The sequence below is a fragment of the Anabrus simplex genome, chromosome 5 (genome assembly GCF_040414725.1).
Source record: "Anabrus simplex isolate iqAnaSimp1 chromosome 5, ASM4041472v1, whole genome shotgun sequence".
Classification (NCBI taxonomy): domain Eukaryota; kingdom Metazoa; phylum Arthropoda; class Insecta; order Orthoptera; family Tettigoniidae; genus Anabrus; species Anabrus simplex.
Window position 1 is genome coordinate 316438803 of NC_090269.1, and position 24664 is coordinate 316463466.

Sequence of the window (24664 nt, forward strand, 5' to 3'; positions counted from 1 at the left end):
CTTCAAGCCGCAACATGGACGAGGTGGCGCTAAGCGCACTCTATAGTATTAATGCTCGAAGGTTGGCGCCAATATTCCGTTGGGTGCTGCCACCTACTGTTGCTCCATGTCCTAACAAACTCTTGAGGTTAAGTAGCGGCATCTGCATCGTTTATGATACCTCATGTCCAAAACTCTTGCCATGCCACACTTCATGGACATAATTTATAGACCTTAGAATCAAGGAGGATGCGTCTTACAGGAGAGGAGGTGTGTATCTTGGAACATTATTTTCGGTCAAAGCCGGCCTCGTGGTGTAGGGGTAGCGTGCCTGCCTCTCACAAGGAGGCCCCGGGTTCGATTCCCGGCCAGGTCAGGGCTTTTTACCTGGACCTGAGGAATGGTTCGAGGTCTACTCAGCCTACGTGATTAGAATTGAAGAGCTATCTTACGGTGAGATAGCGGCCCCGGTCTAGAAAGCCAAGAATGACGGCCGAGAGGATTCGTCATGCTGACCACACGACACCTCGTAATCTGCAGGCATTCGGGCTGAGCAGTGGTCGCTTGGTAGGCCAAGGCCCTTCAAGGGCTGTAGTGCCATGTGGGGGGGGGGGGATTTTTGGTCTACGGAGTGGGATGTTAGAATGGTCCGAGTTAGCTTCACTTCAAAGACCAGTACGAGGAGCGATTTAATAAGAAGGCACCAAATAAAAGGACAATGTTAGCTGTCATTGACAAGTTCAGTCATACGGCATCATCTTATGTCAACGAAAGGGAACAAGAGGGAACACAAGAACCGTCATCACAGAACGAGAATCATGTACGACTTCTCCAAAAGTTGTTACAGTACCCAGAGCGTAGTGTACGATCAACATCGCTGATACTCGCCTTGTCAGATAGGTCTGTTTGGCGGATGCTAAAAGAGCAGGGTGAATTTGCGTACCGTATTCAAGTTGCTTGGCTTCGAACAGAAAGGGGTTAGCGAATCCAATTACAGTATTACAGTCGAGTGTTGTCCATAATATTCAAAGATACAGAATTCTGCAACATATGGTTTTCAGATGAAAGTCGTACTCACCTTCATGGCTACATCAATGGACGAACAACTCGAACACAAAGAGCATGTTTATATCCAGAAGACGTGGCCTCATTTCAACATTTCTCAACTATCTAATGAGGAAATGGACCCATTTCTTTTCCGGTGTGCCAAGTGTGTGTTTGGGGCCACAGTCAGCCAGCCTGTATATCTCTACGATTATAACCAGAAGAACAGGTAAAAGGCAATTCCTTCAACGTTAAAAGTCTTTGAAAAAGCAATCGGGAGTCTCCAGGAAAACATTGATGGAAATTGATGAACAAAAAGTTACTTTAAATAGCATTTTTATGTTAAATTCCCCGCAATTACTTTTAAATTCTCTCTTGCTTTTACGGTATATTTTATCCTCGGAGGCAATCTCCAGTTGGATAAATTGAAAATAAATAAATAAAAAAATAAATAAATTAAAAAAATACATAATTAACACCAAGATGAATTTAGTATACGGGAATAGTTTACCTATATATTATTTTAAAGTATAAGGGTGAACGTTCACCTCTGTGGTGTAGTGGTTAGTGCGATTACCAGCCGCCCTCGGAAGCCCGCGTTCGATTCCCGGCTCTGCCCCGATATTTGAAAAATGGTACGAGGACTGGAACGGGGTCCACACAGCCTCTGGAGGTCAATTGAGTAAAGGGGGTTCGATTCGCACCTCTGCCATCCTCGAAGTGGTTTTCCGTGGTTTACCACTTCATCTCCCGGCAAATGCCGCCGGGATTGTACATAACTTAAGAGTAAGGCCGCTTCGTTCCCTCTTCCTTGCCTATGCCTTCCAATCTTCTCATCCCCCATAAGGCTCTTGTTTATCGTAGCAGGTGAGGTCACCTGGGCGAGATACTGGTCATCCATCCCAGATGTATCCCCGACCAAAAATCTCGCGCTCCTGAACACTGCCCTTGAGGCGGTCGAGGTGAATGATCAAGACGCGACTACTGTAACTGATCTAATGCTCATGAGCACTTGTAGTTTTGTTTTTGTTTTGAGGTATGCATCAATAAATACCACAAAAATAAAATTTAGACCGTTAATGAAAATAATATTGAAGGTTTTGTGAATGAAAATTGACGAATTTTTACATACCACAGTAAGTAGGTGAAAGTATATAAGAAGACGTACAGTACGTGAGAGAAAACCAGAGTCAACAAGGGATTGAATAAGACCAAAAGTACACTTGCAGAACGAATGAGATGACTACGGCAGCGTCATGTAGCGCTGGCCACTCGTGAAAATAAACGACAAATCAAACTACAGTACATTGTGCAAACCTAGCTGAGTAGCTCAGACGGTAGAATGCTGGCCTTCTGAGCCCAGATGGGCAGCTTCGATCCCGGCTTAGTCCGGTGATATTTGAAGGTACTCAGGTATGTCAGCCTCGTATCGGTAGATTTACTGGCACGTAAAGGAACGTGCGGGACAGAATTCCGGCACTTCGGCGTCTCCGAAAGCATGAAAATGTTGTTAGTGGGACGTAAAACAAAAAACATTAGAAATGATATTGTAAACCATACATCTCTTACTTCACATATCATTGACCTTTGTCCAATACAATTTCGAAAATTGCCAAAAACATTAAAAATTAAAATATAAATCAATAAATGAATAAAACAATTTGAAAATTAAGTTCCCGGAAAGAAATGGCGATGGAGCGATGGACTGGGAGAGGAGGCCATTGCATCCCCGATCATCAGATTTGTCCACTTGGAACATTTTTCTTTAGGATCGGATGCGAGCTCTTGTGGATGAGACTCCTGTTGATACTGAAGAGACTCTGGTTCCAGGAAAGTGGGGGAATTTAGGAAAATCTTGATACCTTATTTCGTGTTCGACAGTCCATGATTCGGCGATGTTAGCTTTGTATGCAGTTCAATGGAGATATTTACCAACTTCCATAATTACCTGATAGCCCCCAATCCCCACCCCATACACAGCAAGGCAACCGATTAAAAAACATAAAAACCAAGTTAGCCCTCGTGGACCTTCTCCCTCCCCTCCCATCAAACCAATGGTTATACTAAGAACAAGTTAATTAAAGCAGTTTACTCTGTTTCAGGTAGTCAACATTCACCAGCTCAAGGTATACAATGTAACCAACCTATAAATATACCAACCTGCTATCAACTGTGCGTAAATAAAAAGAACACATTTTTGTAATTAACACATTGTGAATATCTACGGATACTGTATATACCTTGTAAATACTGTGAATATTTATCTGTAAAACATCGCAAATATTGTAAATAGTGTAAAAATTCCACGTCATCTCTAAAACACCATTATAACTTCTTTTTACAGCTTTTCTTTTAAAAATCCTGCAACCCACATCAAATCCTAACAAAGAAAACAGAGTAAATTGCCTTATGTTTTAACACCTATGGAACAATGTAAATGCTAAATTGGAAAAATGTAATCGTACATAGTAAAATTGTAAAACCAAAATTGTAACCATATTGTAAAACAAATCGTAAACTGAAAAATGCAACCAAGAAAATTATAATATGAATCAAAACTGTAAACCATGTAATATCAAATTGTACATTTAGAAAAACATCAATAAAGCACTTAGCCAAGGAGCCGAAACCCTCACTCAGCTCCTTCACCGATTCAAATCTCCCATCCCATCTCCTGACTCCTTCAAATCTCCAAACATGCCGAATCTTCTGGCCAGAGAGAAGGCGATAACTTCTAATTGACCCGCTCCTACCCTTCGACCACAAGTCAATTTAATCCACACATTGGTATACTTCGAAAGATAATTAAATATATAATAGTAAAGCTGTTACCTACCCTGATCCTCAATAGACTAGTATCGCAGGGCAAAATGGCATTAGAAAAATATGTCTGTTTACGTGTCCTATACAACCTCTGCAAGTTTGTCGGTCTAATGTTACATATCTTGGAGTTGTGATATCCATTCTATCACATCCTGCATTAAAATCATATGCTTAGGAATAAAGCGCGTGTATTGACTCAGGAAATAAATAATGTATGTGCATATACTACTGAATGCATTCTGGAACTTGCATTTGAAGAACGCTGTCCGGGACAGTAAAGGCAAGCTCGGTTCACCCGGAATGGGGTGGTTCGATTCTCAATCAAGAAGCCAGAAAGAAGAAAACAAATATTTCCACTTCAGGTGTGGTATGTGGCTCTGAGGTTTACTCGTCCTACATAAAAAACGAGTACCAGGTTAATTCCTGAAGGCTTATGGCTAACGATTCTACCCACTCAGTGTCGGGGTTACGGATGGTGGAAGTTTTCACTTTCTACTCCACCAAGGGTCTTCATGGCCTGTACAGAGATGATATTGCATCTTGATTTGCTATGGATCTTGTTGACTTCTTTATTAATATTATTATGTGCCATGACCCAATCCATTGGCCATACACAAGAAGTAGTAAGCAGCAGTTCACTATATCGCGGATGATGGTTGAGATAAGCATGCGGATATTGTTGCCATCCCTAACGTAAGATGAAATGTCTTCTGTTGGATCCCACAGTACGCTTTGAGAACACACAGCAGGCGTCACTAGTGGACGGGGAGAAGAAAGCTGTTTACTACCCATGTATTCCTGGCTTAAGTGAGAACTACAACACAATTCGGTACACATAGGAAGTGAAAGGTCTTCTCTTTGGAGCCAGAGGAAGCTCAATTAAGACCACAGGCCCCTTCCTCAAGAAGCTGGGATTTACTCTCTATGGTCTACAACATCTATTACTTATGGTTCTGAAGAATTCTTTGCCCATTTTATCCACACATTTGTATTATTATGGTTCATCTCTCAGTTTTAATTTCCTTTATTTTCATGTGACCATCCGAAAGCGCGGTCGGACGTCCCTATTTTAGAAATACGTATACATCATTGGTATTTGTTCGTGCGAGTTCTACTCTCTATAATGTATGAAAAATAGTGATTAGTGCAACGGGACCTTGCTATAGTGACAGTGACAAACATGTGAACGTATTGAATAAGTATTCCACGGGTAGGGTTGGATACTACTGTTCGATCCCTATGGGCAGTAAACAATGGAATGAGAAGATATTCTTGTCTGTTATAGAATAGGAGTGGTGTCGACATGTTCGCCAATGCTATCGATAAAACAGTGTGCGAAAATATATTTATTATGTTGGTTCAGATGAATACTTCATAAAGAAGTAATAAATAAAATACCAGTTTCTTAAGTGTATAGAAGGAACGGAGACGGACAAGCTACACTGAAAGATAGACATGTACCGTATGCCTTTCTGGAATAAAGGACCTCGAGAAAGACCTCAGACGACATGAACCATGAGAACAGAACAATTGCGGGGAGAATCTGGGTACGGTTTGATGATGATCATGACGTATAATGATCGAGATCTTAATCCAGCAATGAACTGATAGTGGCTGAGATAAGCTATTCTGTTTCTTTCAGGCTCTAGAGGTATAGATTCTGGTCTTAGCATTCACTATGCATGGGAATCCTGCTGCGTAACCTGTTATTATAAAACTAATAATAACAATAACTGTTGCTGGGAGTTAAACGTCGCACTAACACATCGAAGGATTCCGCTGACGCAAGGATTGGGATGGTAGCGGCCATGCCATCTGTTTATGTTCAGCGACAGCTTTTGCCCGGTGTGAAAATGGGAAAACATGGAAAACCACATTTAGAGGGTGTCGACGGTGGGATTAAAGTCCACTACAGTACATCCCAGATGGAAGCTCATAGTCATGCGACCTTAACTCACTCTATTATTATTATTGTTGTTATTTGTTTTACCGGGTGAGTTGGCCGTGCAGTTAGGGGCGCGCAGCTGTGAGCTTGCATCCGGGAGACAGTGCGTTTATGGGTTTGAGCCCCACTGTCGGCAGCCCTGAAGATGGTTTTCAGTGGTTTCCTATTTTCACACCAGAATTTGTACCTTAAATAAGGCCACGGACGCTTCCTTCTCACTTCTAGGCCTTTCCCATCCCATCGTCACCATAAGATCTACATATCTGTGTCGGTTTTCGGTTTTCGGAGACGCCAATGTGTCGGAATTTAGTCCTGCAGGAGTTCTTTTACCTGCCAGTAAATCCACCGACACGACGCTGACGAATTTGAGCATCTTGAAATACCACCGGTCTGAGCCAAAATCGAACCTGCCAAGTTGGGGTCAGAAGGCACACCTCAACCGTCTGAGCCACTCAGCCTGGTTTTATTATTATTATTCCCAGGATGCTAAAATAGAAAGTGAGATTGCATCAAGGTGTAATAAAGCTAATGCAGTGAGTTCGCAGTTGCGGTTAACACTATTCTGCAAGAAGGAAATCACCTCCCGGAGGAGACTATCTTTATATCGGTCTGTTTTCAGACCAACTTTGCTTTACGGGAGTGAAAGCTGGGTGGACTCAAGATATCTTATTCGTAAGTCAGATGTAACAGACATGAAAGAAGCGAGAATGATTGCTGGTACAAACAGGAGGTGGGAGCAATGGCAGGAGGACACTCGGAATGAGGAGACAAAGGCAAAGTAAGGAATGAACTCGACGGATGAAGCTGTACGCATAAACCGGCTTCGGTGGTAGGGTCATGTGAGGTGAATGAAGGAGGATAGGTTACCTAGGAGAATAATGGACTCAGTTATGGAGGGTAAGAGAAGTAGAGGGAGACCAAGACGACGATGGTTAGGCTCAGTTTCTAACTATTTAAAGAGAAGAGGTTTAGAACTAAATGAGGCCACAGCACTAGTTGCAAATAGAGGATTGTGGGGCGTTTAGTAAATTTACAGAAGCTTGCAGACTGAACGCTGAAAGGCAAAACGGTCTATAATGATAATAGATGTATGCTATTATTATTCGTGTTACTATAATCGTTAGAATCTACTACGATGCATAGTCCGTGAGATGTATTGTGAATTTAAAAAAATAAGAGATACTTGACCAATGTGAGTATAGAACATCGGTGGGATCATCACAAAAACTTGCCTCAGAACAATGAAGTGGTCCTGGATCGACTAAATTTGTCTCCTGAGTCTTATCATGATGATCAATGTAGTAGGAATAGTTGTGAGGACAGGTCAATATGTTTTAACCATCATAAATATTCATGTACCCTACCTGCTAATATTGACGATATATCCATCGTCAACTCCACGTTCCCGCATGCTCTGCACCGCCTCTCTGGTGCAAAGACTGAGACCCAACACGTTCACTTCTAGAATTTGTCGCCATTCCTCCACTTCACCATCTGAAAATGAACCAAGCATAATCTAATAAGAAATTTAATTCAAAGCATGATTCTTTCTTTCTTAACCTGCTTATCCTCCAGGGTTGGGTTTTCCCTCGGACTCGAGGGATCCCACCTCTATCGACTCAAGGGCAGTGTCCTGGAGCGTGAGACATTGGGTTGGGAGATACAACTGAGGAGGATGACCAGTACCTCGCCCAGGTGGCCTCACCTGCTATGCTGAACAGGGTCCTTGGTGAGGATGGGAAGATTGGAAGGGATAGACAAGACAGAGGGAAGGAAGCGGCCGTGGCCTTAAGTTAGATACCATCCCAGTATTTGCCTTGAGGAATAAGTGGGAAACCACGGAAATCCACTTCTAGGATGGCTGAGGTGGGAATCGAATCCATGTCCACTCAGTTGACCTCCCGAGGCTGAGTGGACCCCGTTCCAGCCCTCGTACCACTTTTTAAATTTCATGGCAGAGTCTGGAATCGAACTCGGGCCCCCGGGGGTGGCAGCTAATCACACTAACCACTACACCACAGAGGCGGACACCAAGATTCTCACCCACTGAAACTGAATATTCCTTGTATAGAACCAATGGTATCTTACCTACTAAAGAAGTATATCACTGAAGCCGGCCCCGCGATCAACGGTAAGGAGTCTCCCTGTTACTCGGAGGCCCCAGGTTCGATTCCCGGCCAGTTCAAGGATATTTACGTGGATCTGAGGGATGGTTCGAGGTCCACACAACTTACGTGATAACAATTATGTATCCATTTGATGGAAGAATAACGACTCTACTGTATAAAACCAAAATTAACAACTGAGAGGATTCGTGGCGCTGACCACGCATCACTCATAATCTGCAGGCCTTCCCTCTGAGCAGCTGTCTCTTAGTAGGCCAAGATTTTTCGTTCTGAAGGTTCGTTAGTTTGAGCCTTTTTCAGTGGCATGGTGTATTAGTCTTGGTCTTCTTCTTCAGAGCATTCTTAATAACTTACATGCTGCAAAGAGGTCTACGTACATCATGACATACGCCTTAGACATTATCTCGGAAAAACTATCGAAGGATAACATAGCTACATTACAAAAAATGAAGGCCATGTATGTTAAAACAGTACTCTGCTTGACAATAAACGCTCTTTCGAGACTAACCTGTGAGCTGACTAGACTATCGTTCTATATAGGAGACTAACCTGTGAGCTGACTAGACTATCGTTCTATATAGGAGACTAACCTGTGAGCTGACTAGACTATCGTTCTATATAGGAGACTAACCTGTGAGCTGACTAGACTATCGTTCTATATAGGAGACTAACCTGTGAGCTGACTAGACTATCGTTCTATATAGGAGACTAACCTGTGAGCTGACTAGACTATCGTTCTATGTAGGAGACTAACCTGTGAGCTGACTAGACTATCGTTCTATATAGGAGAACTGCTATTAAAAATATCATTGTACGGCAAAATACTAAGCTTTACGGCAAGAACTGCAGGATAAAGAAGCGAATATATGAATTGAATGTTACCAAGGAGATGTCATGATGACGTCAGAATGGATTAATTCTGTCTACAAACTGCGTCGTGCCATAACGCGCTTCTTATTAAATGTTCATAAAACCATTGAAAAAGGCAGGCAAAACAATATGATTGTGACAGGCATATCAAGACGAGTTATCCGACCTATTTATAACGAATGCTCCGGAGCAGTACGGGTCCTCTAGTTTATATTACTTTTCTTTCACCACTGGAATACCTATTTACCGGAAAAAGGAATCATATTTTTAAATATACAAATCTTAATTATGAAAGAATAAAAAATGGGACATTTTTTTACCAATCCTACCCTAGAGGACAATAGTAACATCGCTATGGTCCCATGTATTGGAATGATCACATACAGTGCTAGCAAACCTGCAACGATATAACCAACACCCCCCACTAATTAGACAATTTAACCGAACAAACTGGGTAGCATACATACAGACTATAACTAGTTCATTATGAAATACTGGTCCACCTACGACACGAAATGAAGTACGAACCTCAATTAAACTACTAGAATTAGCTATCACCATTGCACAACAACAGCATATACTTCTCCACTCCTCCCTACTCTCGAAACAACCCCTCCCAGCTAAATCCCTCCAACATATTACATTATTCCCATGGCCTATATAAAACATATATCCGTACAAACGACCCCAACACCTTTCGAGAACACCCCACAGCCAGTGGCGGCTCGTGCTAAATTACATTTGTATTTCTGCTCTACGACGCCCAGTCCTTTGTAGTAAGCGCAATAGACAAATCTTAATTCGTATTCCATACGGGAAGTGCCAGCTGAGCTCGTGTGCATCCATCCTCCAACCCTGCAGAAACTGATCTGTCAGTTTTAAGTTCCCAAAAATGTACAGAAAAAAAATACAGGTAAACATACATCTAAATTTGTAAGACACCAATTTCGAGGGACATCGACGATATAAATAACTGACTTGTACAAAAGCAACAGTTAAGAAGCTTTAAAAAAGTTTTTCTTCCGCTTATCGTAAAAATGTTGATCTAGTATCGATACACTCATTTAAAGAGTTTCCGAGACCTGCATAACTCTTTGGTAGTCGGACTTCTTAACGGAGTTGGAACATGATCTGATGTTTCCATTTTCATGACTATCGGAAGAATTCACTTCCATTAAGGAGAAACATATTCATGATTACTTGTAGGCCTTAGACCTCCATGATTCGCTTCGTACGAGAGTGTTTTCGGTCGTCGGATATAATTATGCCTAAGTCCTGGCCACTTGCACAAAAGATAGAGAAATATACGTACTCCCACGTCCTCTTTTATCACGTATTTTTCTCGTACTTAAGCTATTTGGGCTTTATTTCTACTGAACAGAAGCATCACAGCTATTCTGTACTATCTGAGAATGTATGAATTTTAAACCATATTACCAATATCCACAGACTTTTAAAAGTTCTCTATTTGCACTGATGAGTATAGCGGAGGGAGCGTTTTGCCAAACAGCTGAGATTTCAACTAGCTCTGCTTGCTCCAGTGATTCTCTCGCAGGCGGTGGCGCCGGTGCTACTTCTAGTGTACTAGGTCGGCCTCTTGGCTAAGATCAAAGTGTAGGAAAGGAAATTTACTAACTTTATGGTTTCAGCAACACTGCTCCTCCAACACACGCGAATAGGCCAGCCGTGCTGCATAGAGAACCTCATGGGCGATTCTTGGCCACCTGTCGGAAAAAAAAGCTATAGTTAAGTGTGTTCTCCTAATGTTCTGTCGTTCACATATCTCAATAAGGTTGCCAGATCACCAGTATCTGAATGGATATCGATTTTTGGCTCAATAACAACACTCAATATGAAGGATGGAATCGCTAATCGCTGTACATTATATCTTTCATTCTGGTGGTTCTGCAGTTTTGCAGATCGTATTATAATGTCGCACCAGCCCACAACCCTCCGACACGCCCGTTTTTCATTAAGGCAATTAAATAAAAAGCCTGGAATACTACATGTACAGAATTTTCTAACACGATAGACTCTCGTAACTAATGGAGTAAACTGAAACAACTAAAATGTCTCATCCTCCTTACCCTATAACTCACCAGCAGGCCCTAAAACCAAAAAGAAGAGCTATTTACACACCCCTTTAGGACATTTTCATCCCGTTCACAGATCCTAATTTCTAAAACGATGAAATCGAAACTGTATACTCTAATAATACACAACACCCCCTATGCCCTTCCTTCCAACCTCGTCCTGCCTTAGCCTCATAACATCCTCTAAACAATCCCATCGCAGTCCGAGATATTTAAAATGGTTTACGTTAAATTAAAAATAACTTAGTTCTTGGTCTACACCTTCCTTTAATTTATTATAAAGTAGAGTTATACAACGATAATCAGAATCTGCTCTTTTCCTCCCCATTGGAGACATGCAATAACATTTCTATTCCTAAAACCTCAAAAATTCTATCACACAGTTATTCGTGTAACGCCTTATTGGCCTCCTCTCAGTCCAAAAGAAAACACTCGGAACTATCCTTCACGCGGTGTTCATGTCCATTTAAATTCCCTCCTGCTCATCCCTCAGTCCCAAGCAGGTTTCTGGCCACAATATTCTAGTCCAGTACAACCAGTTCTCTATGTAGTTTATTGTATCGATGTCCTTCAACCTTCATTTTCCCTTTGACTACATCAATTTGCTGACGATGATGCAACACTCGTCCTCGGAACTAACAACCGATTCCGACAGTCCTGTCTTTAATCCTATCTAATCGAGCTCCAACAAAGGCTAATTCTCTGGCAAATCAAAATTAATGTGAATAAAACAATATTTACTATTTTCAGAAACAAAAAGCGTAGATACCGTTGTACTAACCAAATTCACCTCACACTAAACAATCAATCTCTCACCAAAAACTTCTACCTTCACCGACCGTGGTAAAAAGTTTAAGAGTAATGAACGTAGGTTCTAAGTGGCTCGTTGTGTTAACGTAAATGAATAAATGAATACTGGATTAAAGCCACTATTTAATGAAGCCGAGCTTTCAGCCAAATTGCATTGGCCTTCATCGCGGCATGTTAAGTTCTGCTTCCGACAGTGAGCAAAGAAATTCAAAGAAACGTGGAAGTCATGACCGTACTATCCACGGCCTACCCCACTAACTGGACTCAAGGATCGTCGTGCTGTCGTGCGCGATGACCTTCGCCTGGTCAAAGAGGATTCCTGTAGGTCATCTTGCCCGTAAAAGACTTCTATCCTCGACTGGTAAGGGAAGCCATAGAGGTAGAGCTCCGCCCAAATAACATCAATAGGGAAGACGGCTTCAAGTTTTCAAAGACATGGAGACCTGTACTGCAGAAATACATGCATAACACCACCATGGGACAGCGGGGCGCGCTCACGAAACCATCAACAGAGGGCGGTGAATCACAGCACGACGATCATTGAGTCCAATTAGTGGGGTAGGCCGTGGATAGTACGGTCATGACTTCCACGTTTCTTTGAATTTCTTTGCTCACTGTCGGAAGCAGAACTTAACATGCCCTGATGAAGGCCAATGCAATTTGGCTGAAAACTCGGCTTCATTAAATAAATATAGTGGCTCTAATCCAGTATTCATTTTTATTTATTTAAGTTTCAGAGTAACCTAAGATGGACAACATTTATTAGAAACATTCCGCAGGTTTCACCTCCTCCGTTGGTTGGTAGATTAACCCGGAGTCTAAAAGAACCGCAAATTATTGCCAGTATATATAAAGCCTTTGTCTGACCTGTAATAACCTATGCCTTTATATCCAATCTACCTAGACATCTTATTCGACTTGCCAACAGACTCAGACCAGAAACGCGAATAGAGATAATAAATGACCTGCACACTTTCCCAACTTTCCTTTCCCGTCTCCTCTCTAACCTTCATTACTAGAAAGATGTACTGTATTTCCTGTAACCTTCCACAATCATTGGAAGCAACCAGCATATCCCGGCTCGCCCACACTATCCTTCACGATCGGCTAACTCCACCACCAAGCACCTCTTCTCAACACCACTCTCTGCCCACGATTACCTATTACTATTTATATTCAGTAAGATGCACGAGTGCAGATGGCACATGCCTTGGACAAGTTTCCAACCTCACCATCGCTTGGTGGCTGTACGCGTTGATATAACCTAAGGCGATATCACCGCCATCTAGCGTTCAAATTGTAAACTGTGAGGTATATCAACAACCCGCAAGAAGTATGACGAGCTGGCAATGTTTATGGACACGATATGGAAAATGTTAACGAAATCATCATCAATCAATGTAAACGTATCTCTCAAATCAATCTAAGAAATCTTATTCAAACTGTGCAAATTAATTTCTCGAAACCTTTTATCAACATGCATGATGAGGAACTTCGCGGTAAGTATCGCGTAGCTGTGAGCTTGCATTCGGGAGATAGTGGGAAACCCTGAAGATAGTTTTCCGTGGTTTCCCATTTTCACGCGAGACGACGGCGCTACGTTACCAGTCCTAGCCCTTTTCCATCCTTGCGCCACCGAAAGCCTTCGATGTGCTAGAGCGTCGTTAAAGTGCTAGCAAAAAAAAAAAAAAAAAAATGTAAGACACGGCCGCATCCACCTTAACTTCGCAAGTCACACATCCGAAACAAAGTTTCCTGTCCTGAGTGACGGCGTTGCCTCCCAGAAAGCCCGCCGTCCCCATGAGGGACGGAACGAAAACTTGTGTAGTAGAATTTAGCAAGACCAAGCAGGGTAGGCTTAACAGTGGCTAGCCTTTCAGCTCTCCACTCGGGAGGCAGAGCGACCATCTAACGTTCTGAGAATGTTCCTCCGTGGTTTTCCATTTTCCTGCGCTAAGGCGAAGGCCGGGAGAGATGGTTTTACAAGCAATGGCCGCTAACCCCTCACCTTCTCCACACCTCAAATCACTTCTACAAATCTCCTTGTCCTGAGAGAAGGCACTACACAACAGGAGACCACCGTACCCCTTCCACGTAAGGAACGAATGCTTCGTTTTTTAAAGGAAGCATATATATATATATATGTTTTATTAGTTCTTCTTCTTCTTCTTATTCTTCTTATTCTTCTTCTTTATCTGCTTACCCCCCAGGGTCGGTTTTTCCCTCGGACTCAGCGAGGGATCCCATCTCTACCGCCTCAAGGGCAGTGTCCTGGAGCTTCAGACACTGGGTTGGGGGATACAACTGGGGAGGAAGACTAGTACCTCGCCCAGGCGACCTCACCTGCTATGCTGAACAGGGACCTTGCGCGGGATGGGAAGATTGGAATGGATAGACAACAAATAGGGAAGGAAGCGACCGTGGCCTTAAGTTAGGTACCATCCCGGCATTTGCCTGCAGAAGTGGGGAACAACGGGAAACCACTTCCAGAAAGGCTGAAGTGACAATCGAACCTAACACTACTCAGTTGACTCCCCGAGGCTGAGTTGACCCCGTTTCAGCCCTCGTACTACTTCAAATTTCGTGGCAGAGCTGGGAATCGAACCCGGGCCTCCGGGGGTGGCAGCTAATCACACTAGCCACTACATCACAGAGGCGAACGTTATGTTAGTACAAGAACTAAAAATTGTATTATTATTTGTTTTCGACGAGAAATAAGGTACCACCAGTTATTAAGTACCTTGTAAATATGTTTATCCTAACTGGTAAGAAATAACAACCGGGCGAGTTGGCCGTGCGGTTAGGGGCGCGTAGCTGTGAGTTTGCATCCGGGAGATAGTGGGTTCGATCTCCACTGTCGGCAGCCCTGAAGATGGTTTTCCGTGGTTTTCTATTTTCACACCAGGCAAATACTGGAGCTGTACCTTAATTAAGGACACGGCCGCTTCCTTCCCACTCCAAGGCATTTCCTATCCCATCGTCGCCATAAGACCTATCTGTGTTGGTGCGACGTAGAGCAAATTGCAAGAAAGGACAGTGTGCTCTTCAAATTCATTTAAATTATGAACTTAAGAACGTATGCGTGACAATAGTTTTACACAATAAGAGGACACCAATTTTGAAAATGTAATCCGTATGTAATATGTAGAAATATAAGTGTGCTTTTCAAGATTATTTAAATTATGAACTTTAATCAGTGACAATCATTTTAAACATCAAGAAGAAACATATTATCATTTAGGCTTTCACGGCCCGTGTAACTATTCATGAGGTATATTTTTGGGCTTATGCAGTGTAATTAATTATAAAAACACACTCAACGCGTTTCGAAAGGAACCTTGCCTTTCTTCATCAGGAGATACAGAGAAAATGAAACGACGCATAACAGGTTGCTAGGAGAAAGCAACAAGGAACTTGAAATGGTGCCCTAAGATGTAAACGGGACGCCATTTTAGCCAGGCGATATCTTGGTGAGTCTCGACGTGGTGTCTGTGTTTACGAAAGTACTTGTTGATGGTGTTATGTCTCTCCTTAATGATATATTCACTGAAGAGATCGCAAGGCTTTTCTACCACTGCATGACCTCCTCCTACTTTCTATGGAATGGGAAATATTATGAAGAGACAGATGGCGTGGCCATGGGAAGTCCTCTCTCACCTGTTGTGGCTAATTTCTTCATGGAAAACTTCGAAGAGAAAGCTTTGTCGTCGGCACCTTGCAAACCGAAGATCTGGTGGCGTTATGTGGATGATACGTTCGTCGTATGGACGGAAGGTGAAGACAATCTTAGTCACTTTCTGGATCACCTTAATCGCCAGCACCTTTCCATTTGTTTTACTATTGAAATGGAATCTGACGGCAAAATACCATTTTTAGATGTTCTCGTCACCAAGAAAGAGGATGGATCTTTAGGACACAGCGTTTATCGTAAGCCTACACACACCAATAGATATCTCCAAGCAGATTCTCACCATCACCCTGCCAAGAAACATGGTATCCTTAAAACTCTGACTACCAGGGCCAGGAGGATTTGTGAAGTGTCAGCTCTACAAGAGGAAATTAACACCTTGAGAACCATCTTTGAGAGCAACGGTTACAGCAGATCTTTGATCTCAACGGCTTTTAAATCGACACATAATCGGACGTCTGTTAAAAAAAAAGATGTAAAAGGAACTGCTTACCTACCTTACATACATAACACGACGGATCGTATTGTTAAAATCTTACGTAGGTACCATGTACGAACTGTTTTTGGAACATCAATTAAGATTAGACAACTCCTGCGACCAACTAAGGATAGTTTGCCTAAATTGCAACAACCTGGTATCTACAAAGTTTCCTGTACTTGTGGCAAGGTTTATATTGGGCAAACTTCAAGAACGGTATGTACTCGCATCAAAGAACATACCAGATCTATCAGACTCAACCAACCTGATAAATCAGCTGTTGCTGATCATGCCTTAACACCTGGTCATGATGTTTTGTTCCAAGAAGTGGATGTTCTTGCACGTATAAAGTAATATCGCCCAAGAATTATCGGGGAGGCGGTTGAAATACGTAAACACCCAGATAATTTCAACCGCGATACAGGCTACAACCTCACTGAATCATGGCTACCTATTATCAGAACCATTAGAGAGTAATGCTTTACTGTTGCCATTCGTTGTCTCTATCTGGGGCTTAAATGGGGTCCCGTTTACATCTTAGGGCACCATTTCAAGTTCCTTGTTGCTTTCTCCTAGTAACCTGTTATGCGTCGTTTCATTTTCTCTGTGTCTCCTGATGAAGAAAGGCAAGGTTCCTTTCGAAACGCGTTGAGTGTGTTTTTATAATTAATTATACGGGATAAGACCAAAAAATACCTCGTGGAAAGAAACATATTAATTTTGCGAATAATATATATATATATATTTAATATAAAGCTACAAAATCTGTGACACAGTACATAACACCAAAAAAAAAAACAATGGAACAAAAATAATGTATCTTAGGCCCAACATCTTCTAGTTGAAATAAATCAAGTTCTAAGCTTATTCTAGGCCAACTGTCTCTTGGGGATTTCCCCTCCCATAACTTCCACTTGGCAACCTATCCTGCACTTTATTGTGCTATTGCACCATCAAATTCCTAAAACGATTTAGCTATGGTTAATTAGTTCAATGTACCTGTCCTTTTACAACTTTAAATGATGCCCACTGGAAGCGCTCAAATATTGAACGTCAGTGATTCTGCTAATTTCGTCACATAACGTATTCACCTGCATAAACTACTGTTTAATTCAGCTTGCTACATCAGCAGGGGAGAGTGGAATACACTGCATTCAGTTGCGTGAAATTGATGACGATAGGTATAGAAAATAGACACAAACTACTTAAGTGAAAATCGCGCGTGTTCTGTTAATGAACTAATATTAGCTCGGCTTCAAATTTTTCAAACTGATTTATCTCTCTCTGCTTGACAGCAAAACGAATTCGTGTGTGAACTGTTGAGAATATACTTTCGTACGAGCATCCGTCCGGCATATTAGGTGTCCACAGAAATAAAGAAATTCGTTCAAATAAGATTGTTTCAAAACCTGCGTCATAAACGGCTACAGATTTAATACAGCGTTTCAGCTCATTACGTCAGATTTCTTCCGTTTTACATTTGGGATGCCGAGTTCCTTCCCACAAGCTGCTCCCCGATCGCTGACGAGAAGACCTTTTGCTCTTACTGTATTTGTAGAAAGGTTATATGAGGTATACGTGATAAATAAATAGTATCTATCTCTTGATTCAAATGTATTGCTCCAGTCATAAGATAGGTCAAGGATAGGCCCACTGTCCCCTTTCCTACTAACGCAAACTCTTATCACATCTATGATGGTTAACGCCGTCGGATACGCTCGTGCACCTTCCTACTGTAAGTCTCTTAATGCTATGACAATCGACGATCGCAATCTGTGATGACGGAAATTTGTCACTTACTTTCCTCTAACACATTTACTTATTTCCTTGTGTTTCTAGTTTCTTACAACGTCTTTTTGGCATAATGTTTTGTGTCATCTCCTTCCAGGTACCACTCTCACTGCATAACGATTGTTTTCAAAAATTCATTCAGAATCTGCTGTACGTACTGATGTTTATCGAAGAGTTGCTCTCAAGAATTTGCCCATAAATTTGAACTGTTTTCACTTTGCGAGGACGTTTGTGCCATTTGCAAGTGATTATTTTCTCATCTGAGTTCATACTCAATGTTTTGCCTGAGATATTTATATACTGCGGAACTTCCATTATATCTGCCTCGATATCTCAACAGATGTCTAATACTCATACACTGATCAAATTTTAAGTAATATTAAAATCGTACGTAGGCATATATATACTAGCAATTACCCGCGACTTCGCTCACGTGGATTTCGTAATTTGATCAAAGTAATTGTTCCTTGGCATTGTACTAAGACATTATCTGAAAATTCCTAAAGTATGAAAACTCACCGAAAAGTTAAGTTCCATTAACCCAAGAAAGTATTTGTAAACCACGTTTGTGGTATTACCTTTTGGGGCTAAGACGACCATGCGACGTAGATCTGCACATGTGAGAAACCGTCTTCTGTCAAGTCGAAAAATAAATAAATAAATAAATAAATAAATAAATGAATAAATAAATACACGTCTCTTTATTTTTAAAGGAAATTCCAAATACCTATATCCACATCTGTAACATCTTCAGTTTTTGATATATACGTAAGTATCCCCATAAAAAGAATTGAACTACTTGAACAGTCCTTTTTATTTTTGCTTTACGTCGCACCGACACAGATATGTCTTATGGTGACGGTGGGATGGGAAAGGCCTAGGAAGTGGAAGGAGGCTGCCGTGGCCTTGATTAAGGTACAGCCCCGGCATTTGCCTGGCGTGAAATTGGGAAACCACGGAAAACCATCTTCAGGGCTGCCGACAGTGGGGCTCGAACCCACTATCTCCCGATTACTGGATACTGGCCGCACTTAAGCGACTACAGCTATCGATCTCGGTGAACAGTCCTTCTCCCACTCCCACCCCACCTCAATCTAAGTGTATTTTCCTAAAACAAAAGTGCATGTTTCTATATTTTTAAAGGAGATTCCAAATACCGATTTTCACGTCTGTAATATCTTGAGGTTTTTAACCCTCGGATACTCGCGCGGGCTGCAGGTGTAGCCCAGTCATATTTTGTTGTAGTACAGAGTATATTCGTTGATAGGAATGTTGATACTCTCTATAGCTGCCTGCCAAAGTTGCAATTACTTAGCGAGTGTGTTTCCGGCTTGACTAGGCGCGCCATTTAGGCACCAGACGGATTAGAAGTGGTCTGGGCTACAATAGTAGCCCGCGCGAGCATCGATGTTTCAGTGCTGACACTGACCGAGCAAAGGAAACGTCGTTCCGCAGGCGGCCAAGTAGATGACTTTCAAATCAGTCAGTGGTTCGACGAAAGTATTATAGTATTGTTAGCAGTGATAGTGACGATAGTGAACAGGATATACTTACACACGAAATACAACAAACTGAATCTGAAGAAGGTACAAGCAGTGAGGAAGATACCCCACACGAGTGTCTAGCGACAAATGACGATGCAGGTACCGGCAGCAATAATTCCGGATGGTTCACTGGCAAGGCACAATTTCAAGTTGCTAAGGGATCATCCATGTACTAATTTGCGTACAAGAGCTCATAATATTACCGTGCATTTTCTTGGCAATAAAGGAATTGCTTGTACAGTGAAAACTGAACTTGAATGCTTAGAATTTTTTATAGATAGCAATATAATGCATATGATAACCTCAGTAACAATAATATATATATAGGTTAATTAGGAGACAAATTTGAACGTGATAGTGATGCAAAATTTACCGATACTACAGAAATACGCGCTTTGATAGAGTTCTAAAATTCCTAAAAATGCTCGTGGAAACTCAAACATTTTGTTTACCCGATGTTGTTTTTATTTATTTACAATGCAAATATGTTCTAATATAAGTGTTTGGGTATGTATATAAATAAATTTCAAAGCTGTAATTTTTTATTATTTTTGCTGCCATGGTAGACTTCCCTTAGTGTGAGATGTAATCAAATTTTTCTTCAAGGGTTTGTATTTCCTCTTCTCAACAAAACAAAAACCTACATATGGTCTTCAAAATGGCTTATAATATTAATATATACTACTATTTACGATATTATTACGAAGAAAAAAAATAGCCCGTACGAGTTATTCAGATTGAAATTCACTTTGGGCTACATATGTAGCCCGCGCGAGTAACGCTGTGTTTATTCCTGGCGCGAGTGTCCGAGGGTTAAGAAGTATCCTCATAAAAAATAATTCCACATTTTCACTTCTTTTCATCCCCGTTAAGTGACTTCTCCGAACACAAAAAGGTACATGTTCCTGTATTTTAAAGGACTTTCCAAACACCAAGTTTCTTGTCTCTAACATGTTAAGTTTTTGACATTTAATGTAGGTATACCGGTACACATTTTAAAAAATCACCCGTTTTTCCAATTCTTTTCAGCCCCTTAAGTGGATGTTTTGAAAAAACGTACGTGTTTCTTTATTTTGAAAGGAAATTCAAAATACTAACTTTTACGTCTGTAACAACTTGAGTTTTTAAAATATAAGTATCCTCATAAAGATAATTCAACTACTTATTTACTTGTTTTCAACTCACACCCCTTAACTCGATTTTCCGAAAACAAACAAATGCGTGTTTCTTTAGTTTAAAGGATATTTCAAATACCAAATTTAACGTCTTTAATATATTTAGTTCTTGTGATATAAGTATCCTCATACAAAGAATTCAACTAATTTTTCAATTCACTCGCCCCCTTTAAGTAGATTTTCCAAAGACAGAAGAATACGTGTGTCTTTACTTTGAAAGGAAATTCCAAATGCAAATTTTCATGTCTGTAACATCTTCAGTTTTTGAGATATAAGTATCCTCATGAAAATTGATTCGAGGATATGGGTCCCATGGCGAAAGAAGAAGCATCATCCATCTAATATTTAGTGTCATTTTTATTTTAAAACTTTTGTCAGGGTCTGGCTAATGGAGCGTCGTAACGTCGAACGATTCATAGTAGATCAATCCTTACTTTTCAAATACAAATTCAGTATTCAGGAATTAGAAATGTTATTCATTGTACGTCCCACTAACTAGGTCTATACCGAGCTCGATAGCTGCAGTCGCTTAAGTGCGGCCAGTATCCAGTATTCGGGAGATAGTGGGTTCGAACCCCAGTGTCGGTAGCCCTGAATATGGTTTTCCGTGGTTTCCCATTTTCACACCACGCAAATGCTGGCGCTGTACCTTCACTAAGGCCACGGACGCTTCCTTCCCATTCCTAGGTCTTTCCACTCCCATCGTCGCCATAAGACATCTCTGTGTCGGTGCGATGTAAAACAAATAGCGGGAACTAGGTCTATATGTACCGTTTTACAGAGCATCCAAGAATTGAGTGTGATCGTATCTGTAGTCACATTTTCAGCTAATTCGCCGTATATATGACCAGTTAAAGAGAATATATCCCCTAAGATAATGCTTACGAACAATAGACGACAAAGCAAATTTGGACTGAAAATATTATAGAAATATTCCTTTCGTCCTTGACAGACCCGTATCAGAACAGAGCTCTGGTCATTTTGTACCTACCATGCAGATTGGACTCGTGCATCATCCCCGCGTTGTTGACCAGGACATCCACACCTCCTAGATTATCCTTTATCCAGTTGAATGCAGCAATGACATCTTCTTTCTTGCTGATGTCACCTTGAAATGCATAAAGCTTACCAGGGGCATTTTCGCACTGCGCAGCCAACTCCTGAAACAGCCGGAGAAGCGTTCAACCTTCAGGGAATTTATGGTATTATATATAAGCTTATAACTACAACACTATTATATAGATATTCAAATAAAATGAACGACTACGTATATTATAAAGTCATTAATTACGGAATATCAAACACAAAACTTATATGGAGTTAAAAACTCTAGTGTGTTAGTCATGTGCTACGTAAATATTGCATTAAGGATATAAAACAACATTGTATCATTCTCACATTAACACTCATCTTATCAGAATGAGGAAGAATTCTAACCATTTTTACAATAAACATCTTTAATTTACCAAACCTCTGTTTAACAAATTCACCAATTGATTTCTGTGAACTTGGTGTTATCGTAAACGAAGTCGTTACTGGGATCAGCACATTAGCTTAACTAATCTTGTAGGTATCGGAACATATTTTCTCGAATATTAAACGATCTTCTCATTTGCACAATGGTGATGTTTCATTTCAAGTGTAGTGAAGTCGTGTACAATGACTTGACTGCTACCCTAACTGACTAACAACACGCGCATAACGCTTTTGTACATTGTGACTTACATTACTTTGACAATATTGCTCCTGCTTGTGATGAAATTGGTTCGCTAAAAACATGCACAGTATCGCAATCAGTGAGAGTGGTTGTCCATTTGTACTTCTTCTTAAAACAATACTAACCACCACCAGTTTAATGGTACAGTCACCCAAACAGACGTAAATTAATCGCGAGTTTCTTCCCTTCGGCACTACCATGATCGCTGTCTCCTGAAATGAAGAAATTCTAAAGTCATCCATAATTCTCTACAGGGTTGGGTTATTTATCGCAAGAGTCATTCCCCTAGGAGGACACATGACCCCTACACTACGACAATCAACAAGAAATGTGGAAAAACACTTTGTTGCGGCTTTTGTGTTGGTACTCGTCTGCCGCATTTCATTTTGTAACAGTTGGCAATGTGCTGCTGCGTTTTTGTTTATACACAGACACTGAACATGGCGGCCGGCAGCAGTACACGTGTTTTGGTGTACCTCCGAATTTGTTGTACATAATGTGTAAATATGCAGTGTTTTATTCATCTGTAATAAATGTTTGAATCACCTTGTGAGTGATGTGTTTGTGTCTGCTCGTTTGGGGCAGTCTGGTCCTCCATTTGATTTGTTTCAAAATTGTATTTGTGCGCCTATGGAACTGAACTTTGTTATGTGCGGCCGATATGTTGTCTCGTCGTTCGCAACATAAAATTTTGGTCCTCCGGGCCGGATGAGAATCTTTGTGAACTTTGAACATTGTGCTAGTCACCTAAAAATTGTTATCGTCATGAATTGCTGCCTGCAATCACCGTTTGAACATAGCAACGAGCTTGGCGCGAAAAGCATCGTGAACAGTTATTGTATAAAATCACCAGGATGTCGTGCTTAAGGCTAATTACCACGAATGTTTGAATTCGTCATATTGAGATTTCAACGAAGTCTACATTGTTTTGGAACTGCTTTGATATCGCACGTTAACAATCTGTGGAAGTTACCACGTGTTATTGCATTTGTTCTTGTGAGCTGTTTACGCCAGCCTTTATCTGATACCCTGATGTTCGAGATGTTAAATGCTACTTGGAATTTGGACTCCAGTGAACATTACATCGCAGACGTCATCCTTTGGACTTTCCAGTCACTTTGGGCATGTGATTCCAGCCAAGGAGTGTTTCCAGTGGTAGTGATGATTGATGATACAGCACCGCCATGTACTGTAAGTCTGTTCCATTTGTCTTTATTGTTCCTATCTTGACTAGGGTAGACATCCTGCCTGATATCCTAACCCTACTGCTAGCACTTTCCGTGTATAGAATAACAGATTTGTCTTGACTTCTCATGGGCATTATACGATTTCGTGCTAATAATTTGTTGGGCCGCTTTGTGTATTTTGTATATTTTAGAACGTACGTGGTTTATTATACGTTATTTCATGCTTTTGTGCATCTACCTACATTGTTGGTTCCATTCAAAGACTGTCACTCATTCTAACAATGCAAATGAATGCAGTGCACTGATTATAGGGCTTATTGTTTGTATAGTCACCATAGTTGTAGGATTGATTTCTATTATTATCTTGTCAATAATTGATTACCTGAACTACCGGTATTCATCATGGTGTTTGAATCCGAAGCAAAGGCTGTTCAAAAACGTGGTCTACTTAAAAGGTCATTAACTCACCTTGAAAATTACTTAAAGCAAGATAACATCAACCATCACGAACTAATTTCTAGGCAAAATAGGCTGCCAGAAATTTGGAAGGAATTCAGCATTGTTAGGGAGTATCTAGAATGTGAATTAGACTCAAAATCTAGCGAAACTCACTTTGGAGAGCATGATGAATTTGAAAACAGATATCATGCAATAGTTGGTAGGATTCAAGAATTGCTTTGTTCATTTGAAAGACCCAGGAGTCCTAGTAACACATCCATTGTCTCTGATAACTCTACTCGATCTAGCTGTAGCTTGAAGCTCCCTCCCATTGAATTGCCTGTTTTTAAAGGAGATTTGACAAAATATTTGAGTTTCAGGAACACCTTTCAAAGCTTGGTTATTAACAATACCCGCATTGACAATGTACAAAGACTACACTACCTATTGTCGTCTCTTCAAGGCGAACCTAGGGATTTGTTAGATAACCTATCCATATGTGCTGATAATTTCACTGTTGCTTGGAACTTAATTGATGAAAGGTACAATAACAAACGCTTGATTGTTTCACAGCACGTAAAACATTTGCTCAATCTCCATAATTGTACTAGTGGATCTTCCGCTGAATATCGCAAATTGATAAACCAAGTAAAATCTAATCTTAGTGCTGTTGACAATTTAGAGGGTCAGGTTCCACTACATGAAATTTTGCTACAGGAATTGATTCTAAGTAAGATCAAGTCCAACCATAGGAGTGAATGGGAAAACAAATTTGCCTCCACTGATATTCCCACACTAAATAATTTGATTGATTTCTTGGAAAGAAAATGTCAAACATTAGAGCTAACAGAATGCAAGAAACCTGTTATTGAGCAAAAACGAGACTTAAAATCCAACCTAAAAGCCCTTCACATTGCTAACAATAGCACTTCCTTGAATTGTAGGTTTTGCAAACT

At 40.9% G+C, this 24664-nt stretch overlaps 1 protein-coding gene across 1 annotated transcript in view; it reads right to left on the reverse strand.

The window, feature by feature from the left end:
• LOC136874869 (dehydrogenase/reductase SDR family member 11) overlaps nt 1–24664 on the reverse strand; it is an 89163-nt gene that overhangs the window by 30028 nt on the left and 34471 nt on the right. The window contains exons 2-3 of the mRNA XM_067148560.2: nt 21358–21526; nt 7156–7285 (exon numbers count right to left, since the gene is read on the reverse strand). Of these exons, the coding sequence (XP_067004661.1) occupies nt 7156–7285; nt 21358–21526 (299 nt within the window). The remainder of the gene's footprint in view (nt 1–7155; nt 7286–21357; nt 21527–24664) is intronic.